General features: G+C 46.9%; 1 protein-coding gene across 1 annotated transcript in view; it reads right to left on the reverse strand.

Annotated features, from left to right (window-relative positions):
• Window positions 1-1,070: 1,070 nt before the first annotated feature.
• Alpk2 (alpha kinase 2) overlaps window positions 1,071-25,253 on the reverse strand; it is a 132,011-nt gene continuing 107,828 nt past the window's right edge. Inside the window, exons 11-13 of the mRNA XM_051163220.1 lie at window positions 20,220-20,437; window positions 15,787-15,835; window positions 1,071-1,467 (exon numbers count right to left, since the gene is read on the reverse strand). Coding sequence (XP_051019177.1) covers window positions 1,251-1,467; window positions 15,787-15,835; window positions 20,220-20,437 — 484 coding nt within the window. The 3' untranslated portion in view covers window positions 1,071-1,250. The remainder of the gene's footprint in view (window positions 1,468-15,786; window positions 15,836-20,219; window positions 20,438-25,253) is intronic.

Genomic DNA, 25,253 nt, shown 5'->3' on the forward strand with positions numbered 1-25,253 from the left:
GAGAGAGAGAGAGAGAGAATTTTACCATCATAAAGCCAAGGCAGCTACCTCAGAAGAAAGATTAGAACTGCATTTTTTTTTAAAGATAAGACATTGGGTGGCAAATGTTTTCTCCTTCTAATCCCCCTTTTAAAAAAAGTCTCACCTGTGTTCCTTTTGTCATCAAAAATCCAATGTGTACAAGAAAGAGATTTTGTTTCACAGTGTTTTGGTTGAACCCAAGGCCTTGCTCTAGTCAAATACTCTCCCACTGAGCTAGGACCCCAGTCCATTTGGGTGGGGGAGGGGCACAAGAAGCTGACCCTGAGCTTTCCATCCTCTTGCTTTGGCCTCCTCAGTAGCTAGGATGTTGGGCCTCTTCTCCCAGGCCCAGTAGAGAACAGAATTTTAAAGCTAAAGAAGCCAAAAGTGTTCTATTGAAAGCCAGCTGTCCCTCTGAGAAAGGGCTGCAGGCACATCCACCATAGCTTCTGCCCTTCCCAGAATTCCACAGGAAAGCAGGGGTGCCCTAGAGGAGACCCATAAGGAACAAGGGAGGGCGGGACCCCTGTAGCTCTTGCACCTTACCTAACTAGACCACATTTAGAAAGTGATGTGATCTCAGCTGTGAGAATATTGTGTGCTCCAGTAAACCTGTTAGGAAACTTCTATGTGACAAAACCTTGGAGGAATGTGAAAAAAAGCACAGATTCCCACAAACAAATGGCTATGATGACATGCACACCTTACCCTTTTTTTTTCTTAAATACGAATTTAATGAAACAGAACACTGTGCCAGGCTGTGTATAGTGCCGGGAAATGGCCTCACACCTGGAAAGCCACCTCCAGCAGCGATAGCATAGGTGACGCTCGTACAACAACTTGACATTCACGATTTCAGAAATGTCCAGAAATCCTGAAGTGAGGGAGGAGTCAGGGTGAGAAGAATTTTGACGGTGGCCAGTCGCCAGACCGCATGGAACTCTTGACCACAAACCACGTGCAACATACAAGTAGACACACAATGTGAGGGTGGGGTGCGTAAAAACACTGTGTGCACGAAAAGGAGGCTGTCTTTGAGACTGACAATAGAACTAATGAGTCTTAAAGATCCATTCCAAAGTCATTTCAGCAGCCAGCAAGTGGCAGTGAGCTGGGAAGGACGGTGACCCACTCTGCAGGCTGCAGGTTCTTGTCCCCTGTGTGTTTGTTTGCAGATGCCCACGTGTGCTGCTGGCTGCTGGTCACTGGTTTCTAAGGGATGAGGGATGCTAGGTCTTCTTTTCGGCGGGAGTCCCAGACTCTGGAGTCTTCACTGCTGTGGAGGTTATCTGAACTCGGCCCTTCCCGATGCTTGCTTTCTTAGGCTTCTGGCTGTTGGTTTGAAGGGATTTCAGCCCCAGCATTTTACAGTACTTGTTACACTGGTGCAGTGCCTTAAACTGATCAATGAAGGTCATGGAACAGTTGCCCTTAAATCCTTTGTACCTGTAAGTAGGTATGAAAAGAAACCATTTTAAAAAAGAAGAAGAAGAAGACATCTTGCCAGTTTCAAAAGAAATATTTGAAAGAGAAACTAATAGTGCATTGAAAATACATTTATTTCTATTTTTAATAAGAATAGCTACATGGTTGACAATAAGAAAAGAAAAGAAAAAAGGGTAAAAGAAAAACAAAGAGTCATTGGCAGACACAGCACACTATGACTTTTCTCTCAGTCATAGTAATGAGTGTGGCCGTACTTGCAAGTCACCAGCTATGGTCTGAGTCTGGGCTTGTGTTTGGAGAGTTTGGTCCTCCTCCGACTGAGCTATTTGGGGAGGGCCTGGAGACTTTGGGGGTGAGGCCTAGCTGGAGGGAGTAGGTCGCTGAAATCTGGGGAGGTGGTCCTTCATGGGTGTGTTATCCCTCCTCACTTCCTGTCTTACTCTGCTTCCTGGTCTGTCATTGTGTGAGCAGCCTCCACACACTCTGGCTGCCATAGTCTGAGTGCCTGTCACTGTCTTTTCCTGCCCACCATTCTGATTGGAAACTCTGAAATGCTGAGCCAAAATGAACCTCTTTCTCCTGTTTTTGTTGGGTATGTCGTTGCAATGAAAAAATAATTAACCTACCACCCTATGCCACTCAGAGAGTCTGAATAAAGAATACTAGCATGTTGGAACTGGAATAGATTATTTTAGTATACACCCTTTTATTTGTAATTGGAAGAATTCAATCTGAGAGACGAAAGGCCCAAGGAAACAAAGCCGGGTGATGCAGAAGGCGAGATGTAACGGCAGCTCCCTGGGTCCCCCTCATAGGACAGAGCTCGCTCTGTGACCTCCTGCCTGTCCTCAGGAGGAGAGGAACCTGGGCTTTTGTCCTCAGCTGGCTGTAGACAGGACCATCTGACACCTTGCCCAGGAGGACTCTCAGGAGGGGCTACAGTTACATTGGATTGTGACAAGGACATGGACTGTGAGTAACTGAGCTCTCCCATGCTAAGTACGGAGGGTGGTGTAACCCTCAAACTGTACAAGCACAGGCCCCAGAGTGCCCTCTCCACTTGCAAATGATTAAGGCTCATCAAGAAAGCTACTTAAGCCAGGCGTGGTGGTGCACGCCTTTGATTCCAACACTCGGGAGGCAGAGGCAGGCAGACGCCAGCCTAGTCTACAAAGTGAGTCTAGGACAATCAAGGCTACACAGAGAAACCCTGTCTTGAACAACAACAACAACAAAAAAAAAAAAAAAAAAAAAAAAAACCCCAAAGAAACAAACAAACTAAAAGAAAGAAAGAAAGAAAGAAAGATGCTTAAAGGGCTGGGGTGTAGCTCAGTGGTAGGACACTTGGCTAGCGTGCATGAACCCTAATTTCAATGCCTAGGACTAACTAGGGAAAAAGGAGACCATTGATTTGAGGCTGACTTGATAAGACTGTGAGCTGGGTTCTGACTCAATTAAATACCTTCCACATGAGCTCAGATCCCCCACAACTTGTGTAAGAAGCCACATGGCAGCACACATCTGTAACCCCAGTGCTGGGGAGTTCCTGGGGAGTGAGTTGAAGTTAGATGGCTTCCCAGAGCTTGATGGGCAGCCAGTCTACCTGATCGGGGAGCATCATGTTCCGTGAGAGCCTGTCTCAAAATATAAGGTGGAGAGCAATCGAGGAGCACACCAGACATCAACCGCTGGCTTCTGCCCACATGTCCATGTACACACACACACACGCACACACACACACACACACACACACACACACACACACACACACACACACACATTATATAACCATTTATACACAGAGAAGGAAAGGAAAAAGAATATGATCACAGGCTCAGAATTTTTGGGCTCTGGGCAGAATTTACAAAGAAGACACACTATTCGATACTAATTTTGGAGCTGGAAAAACTATCCTGCAGATCTTCCATTAGGCTATCCCCTAAACTCCAAGTTCCGTGTGCTGGCTCCAGTTTCCACCCCTTACAAGTATTGCTGAGCCAAGAAGAATGCAGTCAGCAGCCACGCATCCCCCTCCCACCCCACCCCTACTACGACTGGCATCTCCTTGAGATGCCCCAGTGGGCCACCAACATGAGCTCATTAATTGCTCTTTAAGCTTCCCAGTTACAGCTTGGAAGCAGTGTGCACACACCTATGAAGTCCACCTTGCATCCGTGAGCTCCCCTCCCATCACTGCGCTCTGTGCACTATCACAGAACGCCCACACCAAAGGCCCGTCTTCTGATTTGGATAAGAAATGTCCTTCCGAGAGCCTGACATTCCAAACTCTTGGTCCCCAGCTAGTGGTGCTACTTTGGGATGTTTTGGAAACTTTGGAGGAAGTTGGGACCTCACTGAAGGTCACAGAGGTAGGTTCTTGCATATTTGCCCTCCCTGGTCCCTTCCCATCCATTCCTCTCTGTCTTGTCCGACATGAGATGAAGACGTTCTTCTACTGCAAGGCCTAGCGTCATAGTGTTCTGGTCAAGCAGCCATGGACTGAATGCTCCAAAACGGTGAGCCAAACATAGCTTTTTTTCTTTCTTTCTTTCTTTCTTTTTTTTTTTTTTTTTTCCTTTTTCTTTCTTAGGTTGTTTTAGGCAGCTGTTTTGTCAAATCAATAAGAAAAGCAATGAGTGTAGTTAAGTCAGGTTCATCTACTTAAGATCTCATTGTTGTGAAGGTAAAAACAACCTCCTCACTCTCACTCTAGTCCTGCTGCTGGCTATATCTCTAGGCCCCTGACCTGTCACCTTTAGGGGAGGCCTTGCATGTACCTTCCAAGAGTTTGCTCAGGCAAGTCCCGTCTATATCCATGGTTCTCAACCTGTGGGTCCCGACCCCTTTGGAGGCTACATAACAGATATCTTGTGTATATTTTTATATCATGATTCATAAAAGTAACAAAATTACAGTTGTGAAGTAGCAATAAAATGATTTTATGGTCAGGAGTCACCATGGCATGGGGAACTCTATTAGGAAAGTTGAGAACCGCTGCTCCATACGCAATGGCTGCCTCTCTTCTGTCATTCAGTCTTGCTCACTTTCCATCCTCAGTTCCCTGTATTTCTTCTAGGGAACGTGTTCTGACCTCTCTGGACAAGCTACATCCTGCATTGTAGGAACCCTTCTTCACACATGCACACACGCACAGTGACACTGGCAGCAGAGGCAGAGGCATTGGGACCTCCGTAGCCTGCAGACTGCGCAAGGGCAGAGCAAGGTGGCCCCTGTCCTCACCGGTTCACCTCGACACCCCGCTGCTGGAAGTCAATACACAGAAGCAGGTGAAAACAAGCCTGGGTGCTTTCTCGTGGTTGCTGAGTATTCTTAATGTTCTATTTTGTGTGACCCTGACAGTACCAAATCCTCACAAATACAGACATACAGGAGGGAGGCCGACAACTTTCTCCCTTCCCTCATGCTCAGAGCACCCAGCCAAGCACGGTGCTAGAGGCAAGAGGCACCTCACCGAACAGGCTCAGGAGGGGGGCCGCGGACTTCCTAGGTAAAGAAAAAGATAGCTGCCTCACCACCCAGTGACATGGATACTGGCGGAAGTACTCAGGGCTGGCTTAGGAAGCCTGGGTACTGAGCCTTTGTAAGCATCTATCCATGGCCTCAGCTCTCAAACAGCAAGAAGAACAGCTACCCCTTGGGGGTTAGCAGATGGAATGAGAATTTATCCCCCTAGCCACATAGTGGATGGTACATAGTAAAGATCTGGTTCCTGGCCATGGACTGTTAGAGTTATCAATACTGTAACTGTTTTAACAGGGCCCTCCTGCAGAAGAAATGTTGAAGCAGGGATTGGAGGGGAAGGGACTTTTCGAGTGAAAGACAAGCATACAAGCATAAGGGCGTGCCTGGAATATGGAGTTACTGGCCTAAGTTTTAGGGTCCAGTGCAAAATGAAAAGACAACCAGGGTGTGTTAATAAAGTTAAGACAAAAACAGCTGATTAAACTAAACACACATGAATGTGGACACACGAACTGCATATCCATCACTGGGTGTGAGAGTCTGAGGTGATCTCTGACTAATAAGGCCACGGAGGGGCTCAGTACTGGTGGGATGCTAATGCTGTAGCTAGTGTGACTCAAAAATCAGCCCACTTTAGTTTGCTGTTAGAAACTATACGTGTCACGGGCTGGAGAGATGGCTCAGAGGTTAAGGGCACTAACTGCTCCTCCAGAGGTCCTGAATTCAATTCCCAGCAACCACATGGTGGCTCACAATCATTTATAATGTGATCTGATGCCCTCTTCTGGCCTGTAGGTGTATGTGTACCAGTGTACTGTATACATAATAATAAAGAAATTTTTAAAAAGGAAATACATGTGTCAGCATGCCTGGATGAATAGGCTGGGGACTCCGCTGTTTTCCCTAGGCGAAGCATACCAGGTTTTAAGGAGTGTGAAAGTTTTAAGGTTTAGGAGTGTGAAAGCTCAACACACACACACACACACACACACACACACACACACACACACACACCACTGCAGCTGCATTCTGTCATGTGTGCTGCAGTTCCAGTGTGCCCCTCCTCCTCTCTGCCTCCAGGGGTCCAGTTCCTTATGAGAAGCAGCTGGTTTCTAAAGGACAGGTGCACTTGATGAAGGAAAAGTCAACCAAATGCACCGACTGGGTGCAGCTGTGTAGACGATGCCACTGCTACGCCTGCATGTTAGTCTGTGTTACCATGTGCATGCAGTTCCTCTGGAGGCTGGAAGAAGGTGTCAGATCTCCTGGGACTGGAGTTACAGGTGCTGATGAGCCACCATGTGGGTGCTGGGAATTGAACTTGGGTCCTCTGGAAGAGCAGCTGACACTCTTAACCACTGAGCCATCTCTCTAGCCCCACCATTACATCCTTATCCTCTTTTGAAGACTTCAGGAGACGTCAAATGCTACTCTGTGTGCATTTCCTTCCTGCCTGAGCATCCTCCCTGGTGTGTGTCTCTGTGTGTGTGTGTATGTGTGTGTGTTGGAGAGAGAGGTGTGTGTGTATGTGTGTGTGTTGGAGAGAGAGGTGTGTGTGTATGTGTGTGTGTTGGAGAGAGAGGTGTGTGTGTATGTGTGTGTGTTGGAGAGAGAGGTGTGTGTGTATGTGTGTGTGTTGGAGAGAGAGGTGTGTGTGTATGTGTGTGTGTTGGGGGAAGATGTGTGTGTATATTGGGGGAGATATGTGTGTGTAAATATATATGTATATGTTGGAGAGAGATATGTGTGTGTGTGTTGAAAGGATGTGTGTGTGTGTGTGTGTGTGTGTGTGTGTGTGTGTGTCTTGTAGGGAGACAACCCAGGGCATGCATGTACAGACATAGTAGGAACTAGAGTTTATCTGTCTGTGGATAGTGTCATACACAGACATGGCGAAGGCAGCCTTGCACAGCCCGGGACATGTTTCTCAGCCCCCAGGCTCTGCAAGATCAGGCTGGAGGGCCTAGAACCTCCTGAACCCTCTCCACAGCGTGAGAATGGATTCCTCCACTCTTGTCTCTGTATCTTCCTGAGGGCCAGATTCCACACTTTAGAGTTAGGGGTGCAAGTCCACAGCTCTCCACAGGTGTCATCTCTCCCAAGACAATGTTTTATGTCCAGGATTCCTGGCCAGAGCAGACTTTTAGTATGAATGTTCAAAAAACAAGTAAATAGATACCAGCCCCACCAACGGGGCTCTTAGATCTTAGCCCAGCTGGGTTCTGAATTGTTCTTTCTCTGTTTTCTTTTATAGCCACAAAATACTCAATGCTACCCAGATGGAATTTGCAAAGAAAAGGACATTATTTGGCTCATGACTCTGGTGGATAGAGAGCCCAGACATGGCCTCAGCAGCCTGGTTGAGAGCCCTTGGCTGCGCTGCAATGTGGTGGAGAAGTGGCCTTGCCTGATAGGACCTCATTCCATGAGACCAACATTAACTCTCTCCTGCTGGCTTCCTCATGAGCCCCCCTCCACCGGGCCGCACCTCTTTATACTCCCTTTCACTGGAAACTAGGCTTCAAGCACACAGTCCTACAGAGTGCACCAAACCAAAGCACACTTCGAAGTTGGATCCAGGCGATCCTGAACCCAGGAAATACCGAACAACTTTTCCAGACTCACATGTGGTTTTTGTTAGTTAGTTTGTTTGTTTGTTTTAGGTTTGGCCACCCAGCATCTACAGAATTAACAATCCTTGTCCTCTCTAAATTTGGTCTCTGTTTCAACAAGGATTGGGCTTTGCCCGGCTGCTCTCTCAAACTGGCAACCATTACCATGGAATGTTTTTTTGCATGGGAAGAAAAATAAGGCAGCATCCATATGCTACTAGACCAATTAACCACAGATGTAGTCAAAGGACGTGAGTGTAATTTCACCAAGCTGTCATCTGTCCAGCAATAGGAAACAGTCCTCGGCTTGTGACCTAATTTGCAAGCCACACATACCATCTGCTGCCCTCAGGCTTGGTGGAGACCACAGATCTAGACTTCCATGACGTCATTCCAACATGAACAGCACTGAAGAAAGTCACCACTGCTTTTCTCATTGACTAGATGTACAGACTTGCATCGTGACCCCAAAACTCTGTCCTTCCAAGAAGCTCAGAGTGCGATATTATTTGTAAGTAATGGCCACTGTAGACCTAATGAGTTGGGAATGAGATCCTATTGGAGTAGAGTGGGTCCTCCAGCCCAACATTATTACTGATATTTACGTATGAAAAGAAAAGACTAGAATACTATGTGATATCCCAGGCAGATTCCTAGCTCCAGACAGGATTACAATCAGCCACCAGAAAGTAGAGGACAGGCATGAAACTGACTCCAGAAGGAACTGGCCCTGCTGTGACAGTTAATCTTGGTGTAAACTTTATGATATCTAGAATGACCTAGGAGAAAGACCTCTGGGCGGTGTGATTGGGGTTGGAAGGTCACCCGCTATGGAAGGTGCCATTCCCTGCACTGAGATCTGGATGGCGTTTGCAGAGTTGCTTCACTCCCTTTGTCTTCTTGTCAAGATGGACAATACCCTTGACCTGTAAGCCAAAACAAGCCTTTTCTCCCTGAAGTGGCCTTCGTCTGAGCGCGCTCTCTCTCTCTCTCTCTCTCTCTCTCTCTCTCTCTCTCTCTCTCTCTCTCTCTCTCTCTCTCTCTCTCTCTAAGCAACAAGAAAACAAAAGTTAAGATATCTGCTGGGGAAAAAATAAAGATATCTGCTGGCCCCTTTCAGACTTCCAGCCTCCAGAACTACGAAACTATAAACCCTTACTACTTTAAGCATTTACACTGGCAGCAATTTTTTTTATGGTAGGAGTAAGAATCTAGCACAATGGGATGAAAAACTTTGTATTTGGGACACCCCCCCACCCCACCCCACCCCCAGACCCCCACACATTTTCAGTTTTAGGAACCTTAGCTGAATTTTACTTGTTGGCTCTTTGCTCTTCAATCCCCAGCTACAATGATTTCCCAGTTAATATCACCTCACCTGGCCTTCTGCTCAAAACATGTAGAAGCAGAACAGCACATAGACAGAAGGGCACCATCCAGTGCGTCTCTCAGCAAATGCCTTTCTGCTGAATGCGACTGGCGTGAATGAACCGCATTGGGAGCTTGTTAAAGTGTGGGTCTGTGTTCGGCATGTTCCAACAGGGGCTGAAGGTCTATGTCACTAATACGTTTTTGAGTAAGCCAGACCACTCTGTATTCAGAGTCTCCAATTATGCCCACGTGGCTTTAGAAAGGTCTTTATATTTAAATGGGGACACAGTATATATAAACGTGAGTCTTGTATCTTGTGTCCAGCAACATGATAAAATCACACATGTCATTCACACAGAAGGAGCCAGAAAGCTGTCTCTTTCTACAATCCTGCCCCGTTCCACAGAGAGGTGACGCTCACTATGTGCTAGAGACAGTACGAGCTTGACTTCTTGCTGCGAAGGAAGCCCTGTCTCCTTCCAATAGGGTAAGAGACGGCAGAGACTTTTAGATCCACACAAAGGGCAACAGACAACTGTGACCAGCTTTTCAGTCATTTCCTCACAGCTTGCCTGTACAAGCTACTGCCGCCAAACACTCCCAGAGAGAGCAAAGCTGCAGCAGCCTCCAGTCCTGACGGTGCCACAACCTCACAGGGGATTGTTAAAAGAACACAGGGGGAGGGGGGGGAGATAAGAAAAACCTAAAGAGCAGTTTCCCCACATGTTGGTGAGCCCTTTGGAAGCGAACCAGAAGCCACCTATGATGCTTGTAGCCTGATACTCTTTTTGAAGAAAATGTTCATTTGCAGGAAAGGGTTACAAGGGTGAGGACCTCAGTTGGAGGATACATGCAGAGGGTCAAAACAAAGTCCTTATTTAGCGCGCGCGCGTGTGTGTGTGTTTGTGTGTGTGTGTGTGTGTGTGTGTGTGTGTGTATGAAAATAAAGCCTAGATTTGCCCACGAGTCAGACAGGCCGTTGTCTACATATAAGGACCACTAAGGAATCTTTCATTCTGGAAACACACAGATCTGAAATCCACCTAGGTCCCTTCATCCTTCACGTCCATGGGTTCTTTCTTCGGTGCCACCAGCTACATGGCAGACACTGTGGGAGAACTGCACCGTAGGAGCTGTATGGCTTTTCTGGAGGCTGCGATCTCATACAGCAAGCAGACACATCAACCCACAAAGGCAGGATTCTGAGGCAAAGAACCCAAAAATCCCTTTTAAGTGGCCCTGTGGGCACTCAGAAGGTTTCACAGGGCAAAGGTGGCTCTGGGTTTTCCAGGCAGAGGGAACAGCTTGAGCAAGGGTTGAGAGGCACATTCTGAACCGGAGCAGACATTCTAAGGAGAGGTGAGTTGGGGACATTTGCCTTGTGAGTCAGCACTTCCCAACAGTTGTGCTGAGGAGCAAAGAAGCCACAGGGTGCATTGAGGGGGGAAAATTGATGCAAGGGCTTGGAACATGCTAAGTTCATGTTGTACAACTGAGACTAGGATATTATGAATTCTATGAGGAACTATTTAATCTCTCACTGTCCCATTATACAGCCAAAAACACGTACCCACCCTTTAAAGCCTCCCTGAAATCCCACACCCAGAGTCTCCTCAAATTAGATAACAGTGGAAACTTTGAAAAATTACTTCAGTGAGGAACTATGGAGTGTTTTGGGGTGTTCTAGAAAACACATCTATGTTGTCTAGAGAAGTTGTGCTCTGGGGGAGCCTATTTGGTCGCTTTCTGTTTGGCCAGGTGACCTTCAAGCAGCAATCTCCATATATTCCGGCAGTGTAGGCCACTGCCACCCTTACCCATGACTACTGACGTAGTCACTGCCCACGCTGCCCAGGCTCTCCCACATTTAATCCAAGTATAAGTCACATTACGGTCAAGTGCATGTTGGAATGTCCCATTTTCCCACCCTCACCGTCTAACCCTGTGGCTCTTCCCTCCATCTGAGACTAGGTTGCCTCCATGGAAACCATCCCTGGGTTTTCCTTCCCTGATGGCAATTCTAGCCCAATAGGAAGAACACTATGAGAATTTCCTCTTTGCCTCCTGTGGCCTGCCGCCCCACGCCGCCCTTGGTCTAGGCCTTCCTGTTGGCCCCAACTACATTCCTCTGGGTGGCTCTGGTCTGGTCTCCATCCATTCCTGATTTGCTCAGGCTCTCTCTGGCTGTCATGCTAGCCCCGTGTCTTCCTTGTCTCCCTCCTGTCTCTAGATGACACTGGTGGTGGTGGTAGTAGGGGGGGACAGGGGACCTGGAGTCCACCAGGCTTTTCTCTAGATATGCTTTTGTATTCAGAATTGTCCATAGGCCCAGATAACAGTTGACAAGGAGTTCACTTGGGAGTCCCTGAGGTCCTCCTGGTCCCATATTCAAGTCACTGTTGGTCCTTCCTCAATATGGGCACTCCTGTGTGACGTTGGACTGGGATAAGCATCCAGGTAGCCCTTGTTTCTTCTGCCAGTGGGCACACAGGGCTTCTTAGGGTACCGCTCTTGATTCTGAGAAGGGCAGAGCCTTTTCTCTCAGAGTGGCTGGCCATGAACGTCCCTCTCTTCCATGGCTCGGAGAACTGGGCAGCCATACTGAGAGGTGTCCTCGGTAGCTACTCAATAACCACCTGATTTTGGCACAGCAGTTACTTACTGGAAGATCTGTTCGGAGTGCCTCTTTCATTTTAGCCATGTGACTGGATCCTGAGCTGGTGGGGGAAGGAGAGAGAGAAAGGGAGAGAGGGAGAGATGGAGAGAGAGATTGGGGGGGCGGGGATGAAGATGGAGAGAGGGAGAAAGATGGAAAGAAATAGAGGGCGAGAAGGGGAGAGGAAGAGTAAAGGAGAGAGGTAGTGAGAGGAAGAGGAGGGAGAAAGAGAGAAGGGAGGGGCAAGGGAGGGGGAAGAGGGAGAGAAAGTGTGGGGGAGGGGGAAGAGAGGGCACAAAGTGTTGCCTCTGCTGCCCTCTAGTGGCTAAATTGTGACAGCCCTGGTCCCCCCACCCCTCTCTTCTGGGGAATTCCACTATTGCCTAGAGAGATGCTTTGCAGGGCCCATGGTTAAGTTTCCAAATCTTCATTTAGAGGATTGAGTATCTTTCCTTGTCTCTCTCAGAGAACTCTAGATGGCTGAGCAGTTCAACTCAGAACTGTGATCAAAGAGCCAGTTGGGCTGTCCAGTGTACCTAGAGGGCAGACGACACCTCCGGACATAATTGTACTGATGGCCCAGCAGTGCGGCACATGAAAAATAAAGCTGAAATGAGCAGATCATCATGGTTCCTTATTTTTAGAGACTACGGTAGATTATGTATTCACCAAATAGTGTCTCAATCTTCATTTGAATATCAAGACAGGTTGCATTTATTGCGCTGTGAGATAAATATATGGTACAGATTGACACACGGGGAATGTGTATATGTATTCGTGTGTATACAGATGCCTGCACTGTGTATGTGTGTGGGTGTGGATGACAGAGGACAACCTCAGTGTCATTCTTGCTGTGTCCATCACTTAGAAAAAAAAACACATGAATTCTTAGAATTGAGCACAAAGCCTCATGCTTGCATGGTAAACATTTTGCCAATTTAGCTTTTACCCCTTCAGCCTGTGAATATTTTTAAATGACCCGGAGCTCTGCTTTTTATGACTGTGTCCTTCTCTACAGCCACGTGCTGCCAGGGACCAGCCTTCCATAGAACTCACAGGGCTCCCTTTCCATCATGAGTAAGCTAAGCTCTTTACGAATGAAGAGAAAGTGTTTAACAGATCCGTACTCACCCACCCCCTCTCTTGTACTCTGAAAGTCTGTCGCTCTCCTCTGTCTTTATCATGTTCTGTGGCACCCAGTGTGAACATGTTCTGTCCTATCTACAGAGCGTCTCTGAGCTTGAACCCTTGCCCAGCCGGCTGCCATTGTTCACACCCCGTTTGCAGCTTTGGCTTTGAAGGGGACATTTCTTCAATCAAATCTTGCTTTCTAGCATTTGAGATTCACCCCAGCACATCAAGCTTAGGCTAGCTGTTGTGCACCCTCCTTTATGCAGAGAGTGCTACTGACCCTCCCCTTTACCCCCTCCCCTAGATCACTGCTGGCTCTGCCCCAGCTCCAGAGGGAAGAAGAGCCTGGGGGTTTAGGTGATGGATGTGGCCACAGTTCACTCTAAGGATCTGTAAGGAAGCCCACACACCCCTCATCCTCTGAGAGGTTCCACTTTTATCGATTTTTCAAATCAAGCTTCTAAACACATTTCTTTCTTTTTTTCTTTCTTTCTTTCTTTCTTTCTTTCTTTCTTTTTTAAGTGTGACTTTTCTTTAAACTTCTAAAGAAAACCTTAAAATCTGGATGAGCTGGTCTATTGTCCTTTCAAAGCTCTCAAACACTGCAGACTTCCCTTCCCACTTCTCCTTGGGTGCGAGAGCAGCATTTTACAGGCAGCATTTGCCCTTGGCGTCATGTATCCTCTCTTCTAATGGGTCTTGGGCATCTGTCCCAGGCTAGAAAAGTAACATTAAAGCTGAGAACAAAACCAATGACTCGGATTTCTTTTTAAATTAGGAGGAGTAGTGTCATTTGGAGCTCTCTGGCTCCTGGAAGCTGTTGACATGCTTCTAATGATGTCGTAAATCACCAAGCTCTTACACTCATCTGGATTTTAGGACTTCTTGAGCAGCTTTGGGTTAGTAGAAGGTTGTTATAAGTAAGTTCTCAACATGTGGGTCTCGACCCCTTTGGAGGTCAAACGACCCTTTCACGGGGGTCAGAGAGCAGATATCCTGCACATCAGATATTTACACTAAGATTTGTAACAGTAGCAAGAATACAGTTGTGAAGTAGCAATGGAAGAACTCTATGACTGGGGCTCACCACAGCATGAAGAGCTGTATTAAAGGGTCACAGAGACAGGAAGGCTGAGAACCACTCTTTTAAGTTGTGTTATGGACTTTTGTGTCTTCTGTTGTCAGGCTGTGGTGAGCAGACAGAAACTCCATCGAGCTCCACACCCAGCAGTAGGGCCTAGAAGTACAGTAGCCAACAGGAAATGCTAAGCAACCCACCGTGACTCTGGCTGGAAGGATGGGAAGTCTAACCATATGTGACTGAAATATAATTTATCTTGTTCTACAGAAAACAGGGAGTCATAAGAGAAGACTCCATTTGGGAAGTTGCTCTGACAATCAGAGGTCTTCATAAATAGGGTGCCACAGGTCCACGGGAACATTTATCCAGGACAGATGCTACAGTGACCTCGGCCACAAAACCACGCCAGCAGGAGGAAACAGCACCGATCCAACCATCCCACTCATCAGATAAATAGCCACGATACCACAAACCAAGCTACCACCAGGAGAAACTGAGGTAAACAGCCTGGCCCAGATTTTGACCAAGTCTCTCAATAGCTCCTGCCTCCTTCCAACCCCCACCAACCCCCGACCCCGGGCATCATAACCCCTCTGGCACATTCTTTTCACAAGCCTAATGTCATGTCCAAAATACACTGAGCCTACAGCAATCAGCGCTCTGGTCAGTGAGTGTCATGAGATGATGGTGAGAGATAGTTCTAATGTGAGATTTTTGTCATCACAGACGAGGTTTTCAAAAGGAAGGCACCAGGAAAAAGACGGTCAAACTGCACCTTGGTTCCAAAGTGAAATGGAGTACACCAGGTTATCACAGCTTCGTGAATCAAGCCTGGGGTTTCTTCCCATTACATTTTCTATTGCTTCAGCAAAGTCTTTGACAAAAGCCGTTTACAGAAGGAAAGGGTTGTTTTGGCTCACAGTTTAAGGGCACAGTAGCCCATTGTGGCACATTGCTGGGGAAGGTGGCCAAAGAGTAAAGCTGTTGGCCACATTGCATCCACAGTCAGCAAGCAGAACGGTGAATACTGGAGCTCAGCTAATATCCTCCCTTTTAATCTGCATGAAAAGGCACCACCCACTTTCAGGATCGGTTTCCCACCTCCACAGGACACTGTGGCATGGGTGTGCATGCATGAACGCGCGCACATGCACGCGCACACACACACACACATTCACGCACACACAAAAAAGAGAGAATAAGTTTAAACATATTGTTTGAAGAAATCATAAGTAGCCATGTTTTCTTCAAAGGGGCCCAGGCAAAGCAGCAAAATGGGACAGTTTGTTAGCAGCTTGGCAAATGGTGACCTGAGCAACACTCTTGCTCTCAGCTAGGGAAACAAAATCAAATCAACAGTAGCAATGAGAAGCACCTAGTTGTAAATATTTCTCTGTGTAGCCTAGACTGTTCTGGAACTTACTTTGTAGACCAGGCTGGCCTTGAACTCACAGAAATCCATCTTCCTCTACCTCCCAAGTGCTGGGATCAAAGGCCTATGCCCTGTGAGCCACCCAAAGGATTGTTTTAGTTTTGAGTTTAGGTGTTTTTGGGGGGGGGAGGGGGCAGGAAAACAAACTAAAAATATATATGTAAAATGTATTGTGCTCAATTGCAAAAAAAGCAAAACAACAAGAACTTTCAGTAGAGAAGATGGTAAGTGTAGAGACTGGGGGGGGTTTGGGCTGAAAAACATCCCAAAGATGCCAGAATACTTTGTCATCACGGCACTGGTATGAGAAGTTCATCTGGGAATGTGTTTGTGAGCAACCGTTGTTTGCTTCAGATTTGGGAAGCAAATGTGTTTCCCTCTGAGAACAAAGTCCATAAGTATTTTACGTAAGTAAAAGAAATGAATCGAATCCATCCCAAGATCATTTATCATCCACAGTAAAGACAAGAAATCCACTCTGCCCGCACCAGGCCAGCGGCGCTTGCTGGAAGCCCAATGTGCAGTGACGCTGATTTCATTTTTCCCTACTCACCCTTTAGCTAGTGTTGCTATGCCAACGTCAGTTAACTTCATTCCCACACCTGCGGAAGGAGAGCACAAAGACAGAGCTTGAGTTACTAGGAGAGGGAGAGAAAGGATTGGTCAGATGCTCTCCCCCACTTGCTAGGGACCACTTATTGTCTTCCTGGGTCTTTGTGCACTTCCCTCCCAGTTTCTCTGGAGCCCAGGGAGACCCACTGGTCCCCTTGACCTGTGCCTGCTGCAGACCTCTGACTGCAGGCAGCAATACCCAAGTCAGCTCCCCCCCCCCATCCTTCTCCTTGCCCCAGGATGGAGGGGGCACTCAGTTGCTCTCTGATGGACTTGAGACTTGGCACTTTCCCCTCAAGAAAGATACTGTCTCTTGGGCTTAGGTTTGGTGCCCTGCTCCTCACTGAAAGCGGAAGCCCTTAAACAGAAGGAAGCAAGGGTACGGGCCACCTCGGTCAGTAGCAACAGTTACAAGGCTCAAGGAGGCATATTCAAAGCCAAATCCCACATATGCAATTATTCATTTCCACTAAGATAGTTTCCCATCATTGGATGGAGAGCTTCCAGGTCCTGGAAAACATTCACAAGTTACGGGTAGACATTTAGCCATTGGCCCAGGGACTGTAACGTTTGGAATCCATGACTTGGCCATTTTCGACAGACTTAGTAATAACTTCATCCATGGAATCACAGTGGTCATGGGAAGTATCAACCCCCAAACAATAAAACGGCTACTGAGCTTTCCACATCAGCAAAAAGCCACAGGCGTCCTTGCTGGAAACCCAGGCGTCTTTTTGCTACTGTGCTCCCAGGAAGGGCAGCTGGGAAGCAGCTAGGAGGCCAGAGATGTAAGGAAACCAGACAGCCTGCTATCTTCCAACACAAAGAAGACGAACATCCTGCTAAGGTAAAGGACTGCCCCGTCTCCCTCTGCCCCAGACTCAACCACGATCTTAAACCTCTCAGGCTAGCAGTCAGGAAGAGCACCAATTCTCCCACCTAGAGTGTGGAGGTCTCTGGGCCTTTCTAGCATCTTCTTGCTCTACCCAAGTCTGCTTCCTGCTCCTGACTTCCTAGGATGGTGGCTCTGGGCCCTTGTCCTACCTCAGTGCACCTGACCTGTGCAACCCAGTGGTGACCTGTCAGATACCTCTGACATACCTCTGACTCTGGGACCTATATGAGCGGGGTTATGAGCGGTGGCATCCCTGCCACCAAGCCACCTGGAGTGGCCAGGTAGGTGACAGTCAAGGGTCTAGAGTCCAGGCCTCTCTAAAGCCAGCTCTGGGATAGGATTGAATGGCAACCTGGTCCCATAGCTCTCCATTGCAGAGACCCAGGGAAGGCAAGCCGAAGGCAGAACACTCTGTTTCAGAAGTGCCTACCCAGAGCGTAGCAAAAATGCTGCCGTCTTGCTCTCCGGACTAGTGAGTCACCTAGAAGTGACGAGTCCAGCTTTGGTATGTGCACCTGTGAGCCAAGCCTGGGGCTTTGGAGCTCCCAGTGAACATTTTAAAAGCTGAATCATCTCATTCACTCAAAGCTATTAACAAGGCCTGCTTCATATTACTTTATTGTAGCAGGTGCTATGATTTTTAAAAGATGCCACATTGCAAAGGCCCCTTTGGACACCTTTTTTTTCATGGGAAGTCCTCTCTACACCCCAGCTCTAAGTTTGTTCCAGTAAGGTCCAATTTTAAAAAGTCATTTGGTGTAATCTGGATTAAATAAATAAATAAACAAACAAACAAATAAATAAATATAAGTTTAAAAAAAAAGTCATTTGACCTCAGGTGCTTAAACTTGGGCGGTGTACTTTCCCTTGCTCTCACAGTTGGCAGCTGCTGTTTTTGGTTTAGACAGATAAAATGCTAAGGTCAGGGAGACGTTTTAGTGTGTGGGCATGAGAATGGAGTTCCTGGAACCCACCTAGAAGCTGGATATGTGGGGTGTGTGTGTGTGTGTGTGTGTGTGTGTGTGTGTGTGTGTGTGTGCGCGCGTGCGTGCGTGTAGTCTCACAGCACCTCTGGGGGAATTGGGAAGCAGAGGTGGAGAATTTCCCAGAAACTTAGCTCATTTGGTTTAATTATTTGCCATCAATTCAACAAAGATTTTAAAACCATCACTGGAAGGTGATACTTTGAACTTGATGTGGACCTGTCAAACGGAGGCGGGGCTAACTGTGGCCATGGATTGTTCACGATGGGGGAAAGGCAGATGTCTGTTCTTAGCATCTGAGTTTGTAGACGGTCTTAGAACACCTACTGGTCTTAACAGGTCCTAGGTCTTAGTTCCAAGTCACAAACCTACATCTCACCCTACAAACCTAAAGTCCCACCAAACTTCTATTAGCAAACAAAGGCAACCAGGGGAAGGTGACAATTGCACTTGTGTTTTTTTTTTTTTTTTTTAATTTAAATTCTTAATTCCAGTGTGTACAAAACTGAGACACGGCTTAAAGAATGGTGCATGAGCTGGTGCCACAATGACAATGGCAATGAAGAGATATTTTTTTCCTGAGCAGCAGACAGTAAATAAAGACTGTTACAAAGCACTGTGCCAACACATTTAAGCACACATATCATTTACGGAGAGACGTAATATTCCGCTGCGGTTGTTTACTAGTGCCTGGAAGCAAAACTAGCTGTGTGTGTGAAGCTCCAGGGTGCTGTTTTTCAGTAGGCAAAATACATTTAATGCAAAATTAACTCGGATGGTGACAACTTGGGGAAAGCAATCGTACAGCCCGAATCTGACTAGAACAAATAGCTGTCTGTTCAGAATGGTACGTGTGTGTGTGTGTGTGTGTGTGTGTGTGTGTGTGTGTGTGTGTATGGAAAAGTCATTCCTGGGAGGGGATAGACATTGTTGCCTCTCAGATCAGCTCATCTGAAAGACAGAGGTGTTTCCTGATCTCGCTGACTCACAGGAGTCCCTCAGAGCCCTGTAGGAGATTTCACACATCAAAACCCTTTAATATCCGAGGATACTTGAAAAGACTGGGGATTAAATTGACTGCAAGATTGTTAGGCATCTTGTGCAGAAAGTCTTGTATCCAGCCAGAGTCTGGAAATGTATATTGGAATCTTAGACCCAGAAGATGGGAAACACACTATGTTCTACACGGCATTATCATGAAGAGTAAGTAAAAATCATAGAAATGTAAATACTTGCCAAAGCTGGGGAAAGCCAGTCCCTCCTGTAGCCACTCTGCTGGATGAGCGCTCACCTTCTCGCTTTGACAATGTGCAACAGGCCCATGAGATGTGGTCATTAAGAAAAGCTCCTTTGGGCTGGAGAGATGGCTCAGAGGTTAAGAGCACTGACTGTTCTTCCAGAGGTCCTGAGTTCAATTCCCAGCAACCACATGGTGGCTCACAACCATCTACAATCTGATCTGATGCTCTGTTGTCCTGCAGGTGTACATGCAGGCAGAGCGCTGTATACATAATAAATAAATCTTTAAAAAAAGAAAAGAAAAGAAAAGCTCCATAAAGGGTACATACATGGGCACTTCTCTGAATATGTTTGCAAATTCTGTCTGTCTCTGTGCCTTTGTTTCTCTCTGTGTCTCTGTATGTCTCTATCTCACTGTCTGTCTCTGCCTGGCTCTGTTTGCCTGGCTCTGTGTGTCTCTGTTTGCTGAGCAGTGCCTCAAGCACTGGGGAACCATGGAGTTCTCAGTTCTCAGGTGTGAGACAAGCTGATTAATAAATTCTATTTTATATATGTATAGATGTGTGTATATATTTATATATAAATATACATATAAAAATTGAGGACATGCAGGCAGTCAGTAGCACACGATGAACACCCAGTTATTACTCTGCTGGAAGCCTACACTGAGCACTCTCTCCAGAATTACCTGTCCATAGATTGAGGGAGCAGGAATAAATATCCCCAGCTCCCATTAGCACCAGCCAAATGCTGCTCACGGTGGGGACACTGACTCCCCTGTACTAGCCTCTTGCTACATTTGGCAAACCATTAAAAAAAAATGATTTTAGGAAAAATGGTCCCTGCAGGTGGAGCCAGGCAGAAAGGACAATGGTAAGTTACCTACAGCTTCTATGTAAAAATTTCTTTGTTCCTCTTTATTTTTCAAATAATAATGCTGCTGAGAAAAGTCGGAACTATGCCATTTGATGACGATGAGGTGTTCTCATACAAGGGTGCTAACCTCTAGTGGTAACCTCCAGGATTCCAAAATTTCTGGCACTGGCACTTCCTAGCTGTCAGCTTTTAGGCCAATGGTCCACCTCTCCAAGGCTCATTTCCAACAGGGCTTCCAACAGTACCAGCTTGGAGAGAAGAGGCTCATTGGTACCCAACAGACCTGTTCTCCTCTTCCCTTCCCTTCCTTTCTTTTCTCCTACCCTTAGGAGTACCCCAGGCCCACAGCACCCACAGAGCTGGGAGGTCTGTCCTACTTACCCTGCATGTCTGTGACCAGGAGACAGCCACTGGTTTTCTGGTATACCCAGTGCTGGAAGGTGCAACACTTCTGACCAGCCTCCGAATCTCTTCTGAGGAAGTTGATTTCCTTCCCATCTCGGATGGAATACTTCACGAATTCTCCAATCAGCTCCTCTTCCACTGTGGCGTAGGGGATGTTGTTCTCAGGCCGATAGATAAGAAAAATAGGAATGATCCTGTCAGGGAGGAGGACATGGTCACACGTCATGTCCTCAGATGGGGTCTGGGCATTCCCATCATCTGGAGCAACAGGGCACACAGTCAACCAGTCTCCACTCTGTATTTTACTTTATGTTTTTGCAGTGCGCTCAGGTATTATTTAATGATCTAGAAGACTGCTTTTGTTTCTAGAATTGGTTTGAAACTCCTCATTGTCATTACTTTGTTTGTTTGTTTGTTTGTTTTTCAAGACAGGGTTTCTCTGTGTAGCTCTGGCCTGTCCTGGAACTTGATCTGTAGACCAGGCTGGCCTAAAACTCAGAGAGGCACCTGCCTCTGCCTCTCAAGTTCTGGGATTAAAGTTGAGTGCCGCCACCACCTGACTGCCCCACTGCCTGGCTTTCATTATTACTTTTGATATCATTTTGTTTGAGATACTATCTTACTACCAGCCCTGGTTGGTCTTGAACTTGCTATATAGAATATATGCTGGCCTGGAACTTGCAGAGATTGGCCTGCCTCTGCTGGGATTAAAAGTGCAAACCGTCATGTCCAGCTTTGGCTTTGCTTTATTTGTTTATTTTTTTAAATTTGCTTTATGTATATGGGTGGTTTTGCCTGAATGCATATACACCACGTGTGTGCTGCTGTCCACAGAGGCCAGAAGAGGCCATCAGATCCCCTGCACTGGAGTTATAGAAGGCTGTGAGCTACCATGTGGTTGCTGGGAGAGCAGTCAGTACTCTTAAATGCCAAGCTATTTCTCCAGCTCTGTTTACTGTTTTTGTTTTTAGAGGTTTCACCTAGGTGGCCAGGCTGGCCTCAAACTCAGCAGATACCTCAGACTACCCTAGAATTCTAGCCCCTCCTGTCTCAGCCTCCAGAGTGCTGAGATTACGGGCCTGAGCCAAGACACCAGGCTCTATCATTTTATCTCAGTAATCCACTGGATCAGTAACTATCACCATCCATTCATCCATCCACCTTCCCACTCATACACACACACATACATACATACATACATTCATACATACATACACACCCACTCATACACCCATCTATCCATCCATCTACCCACTCATCCATCTGTCCATCCATCTACCCACTCACCCATCCATCCATCCATCCACCCACTCATACACCCATCTATCATCCATCCACCCACTCATCCATCTGTCCATCCATCTACCCACTCATCCATATGTCCATCCATCTACCCATCCACCCACCCATTTATTCAGCCAGCCACTTCCCCATCTATCCATCCATCCTTCTATCCATCCCTTACTTATACATCCTTCTTTCAGCCAGCAAACACTCATCCTCAGTGGCCTCTCCATGTTCTCTGTGTTAACACCCTTCCACAAACAGCAGTAAAGAAAACAGAGGCTCTGCCTCTTCCCCCCATGAAACTTACATTAGAGGGAGAGCTCAGAGTCTTTGCTTATTAATAAAGGACATTTGAATGAGACCTCAGGAAGCTGAAAGCAGCCACAAGAACACCCAGGAAAGGAGGAGGAGCAAATAAGGGCTCTTAAAGCGGTCCTTCCCAGTTTAGGATGCTGGCCTCTGCGTCTTTAATAAGAGATGTCTAGGGGCAGTTGGATGGGAGGAGTATATTGCAGCTGTGGCCCTGATGCATATCCTTAATAAACAGGCTGGCCATCAAGCCTCTGTCTGTCTATCATGCTTTGTCACAATCGCAGGGCTCAGGAGGACCTGTTGAAGACTCCTTTCTAGCCAATTACCTACCTACAAAAGGATTCAAGGTTTGTCTGGGTCCTTATTAATTCTGTAGCCTTTGGGGAATGAGGAGCCAGAACAAAGTCTGGGTATTATTCACAATCTCAATTAGCCTGCTCTCTGCCCGGTTGGAGTCATTTGCATAGACAGTGTGACACCATTGATATTCATGAATTCAAAAACAAAAACTGCAGGGAATATGGAGTGTTTTTTACTTCAGGATCCCAAAAGCTCCCTAAAAGAAAACTGCTTCAGGGGCCCATTTCTGGAAGTAAACCTTTGTGTGTGAGGGGGCGGGGCCCACAGTGGGTTCAGTTTCCCCGGATTCCAGCAGTATGGGTGTCCCTGGAAAGGCTATAATTGTGCAAGGCCAGCTCAGGGCACGAACACATGCCATGGAAAGATTACGTCTCAGACTTAGGTTCCCTGAATGCTCTGTCACAGAGCGCTTACCCTTCCATATGCTATAAACACTCGTGTCACAAATTTTCCTATTGTAAGGAAGGAAACAATATTTGATTAAAAAAAAATGTCCTCGTCTATTTTCAGGGCTATGGCCTGTTTGGTGGATATGGACGAAACCATTTAAGCTTCACTCCCTACTTGCACCCACCCTTCTAAGTCTCTAAACCCATCTTGATAGCCACCATGTAGTCTTTTCCTTTAAAAGGGCCCCAAGTAGCACAAGAGTCAAGCTACACAAAATTTGGGTCTGTCCTTGCTGTAGGACACCATGGTTCTCTATGGGGTAGATGAATTAGTGTCTTTATGACAGGCACTTAGAAATTGCTTCTGAGGGTCAGTGAGATGGCTCACTGGGTAAGGGCACTTGCCACCAAGCCTGATGACCTAAGTTCAATTCCCAGGACCACTGTGGCCAGAGAGAATCTTTTCCTACAAGATATCTTTTGATCTCCACACATTGACTGTAACACACACACACACACACACACACACACACACACACTCTCTCTCTCTCTCTCTCTCTCTCTCTCTGTCTCTCTCTCTCTCTCTCACTCACACCCCATAAGCATGTAATGAAAAAGAAGGGGGAGTTGCTTTTGATTAAAAGCATTGACTCCCCATGTGGCGCCACAAGGTAACTAAATACAGGCTGAAAGCTCGGCAGCTCTGCTTTCATTTTGTGTCTGACTCCTTCCTTTGGGCCAGACTCCAGCTTGATTTTGCCTAGACATGTTAAACACTCAAAGAGTAGCTTCCTAACTATCTCACCCCCTACTTCAAGGCTGGAGCCACAGAGATGAGCCATCCTCCTAACCCTTGGATTCTAGAAACAGCAAGACCTCTCAAGACAGACTATACGCTAAATAGGTTAATTATCCACACAGACAAGGCTGCACTCTGGAGCAGCAGGTAGGAACCAGACCACATCCTCAGGAGTGACAGCAATAGCAGCCCTGGCTCACCTTGCAGGAGCAAAGACCAAGGAGTGTTTAATTATGCATACACCTGATCCTCCCCATCGCTTCCTTATGCGTACTTCTTGCCTCCTCCTGTGTTTCAACATACAGCTCTTGTCAGTGCCCAACGATGAACTTGGAGTCATGGGACCCTTTTTAATTCCTCTTCCCAACGCATGAGTTCAATCTCCTTTCTCTGGTTCCCACCATCACTGGTCATACTGAGACAGGTGCCCAAGCCTAGCCTGTTGGAACATCCAGAGTGTGAGCTTTGGCCCTAAAACTCTGTTACAGTTTCCACGTTTCCTCCCTTTAAGGCAGAACTTAAGAGGACAGAGACCAGCAAAAGAGGGAATAAGAAAGGCACCAGGCAAGTTCCTACAATATGAAATTGAGCTCATCCCCAACCGCTGTCTTAGTGTTTAACAGAAAGGAACCATGTCTTTCCCCTTGGCAGCATAGTACTTTTGCTAAAGTTGCTGCCAAGTGTCCTTGTACTAGACACGGTGTCACGTGCTTCTCAGCAGACAGCAGAAAGCACTGGACTTCCTACTGCATCTGTATCACAACACCCATGGGAAAGGGTTTCTGAGTGAACGGATGAGAGCTGCTTCCTTCTTTCCCTCTTGAACTCATGGATGTGTAAATGGCTGCTCTTCCCGTATTTCCGGTGTGTCCTGACTTGGCCCTTTCTCTTTCTACTTAGCATGCAAATATGACCTTATTATACAAACAGCTGACATACACAGGCTCCAGACTCTTAGAAATCTGCCGAGGCCCCCAGATACTTATACAACGAGCGGACAAAGTATATCATTTCTGTCTAGAGGATCATGGGAAGTGGATTCTGTCCCAATGTTCCTGATCTTCCCTATTGTGTCCCCCCTTTCTTACTGTGTCTCCGTAGCTTATGCGTCTCATATTAGTTGTCCTGTGATAGCCTCTCGTTCTCTTGTATTTGTTAATTGCTTAGACAAGGCAATGAGGGTGAAATCCGTGAGAGGAGATGCATCCGATTTTCTCCTTAACATGGTAGCTGCCAGGGAATCTGTTTAATGTGACAGAATCCATTCTTCCATTTGCACGTATATTTACTTAATGAATATCAGGGCTGGTGAGGTGGCCGAGCAGGTAAAGGTACTTGCTCTGTAAGCCTAGTGACCCCAGTTCAATCCTTAGAACACACATAAAGTTGAATGAGACAGCCAACTCCACAGAGACGGCTTCTGACCCCTACTTGTGTGCCATAGCACATAAGCGCCACTGTATATGCAGGCACATACACAATAATGATGATAAACTTTTAAAAAATACTTGGGTTTTATGTGTGTGGGTGCTCTGCCTGCCTGCGTGTCTCTGCTTCACATTCATGCAGTTCCTGTGGAGGCCAGAAGGGGGCATCTGATCCTCTGGAACTGGAGTTACATAGAGTTGTGAGTCCTCAAGGGGATGCTGGAGATTTCATCTGGGTCTCTGGAAGTGCTCTTAACCCCTAAGTCATCTCTCCAGCACCAGGAGAAAATGGCTCAGTGACTAAGAGCACTTACTGTTCTTGCAGAGGACACTGGTTTTGTTCCCAGTATCAGAGGTTCTGGGAGGTTCCCAGAGGTGCCGGTGGTTCACAAGCGCCTCTGACTCCAGTTGCAGCAGATCTGATATCCTTCTCTGA

Source organism: Acomys russatus, chromosome 20 (genome assembly GCF_903995435.1).
Source record: "Acomys russatus chromosome 20, mAcoRus1.1, whole genome shotgun sequence".
In the NCBI taxonomy this organism is placed as follows: Eukaryota; Metazoa; Chordata; class Mammalia; order Rodentia; family Muridae; genus Acomys; species Acomys russatus.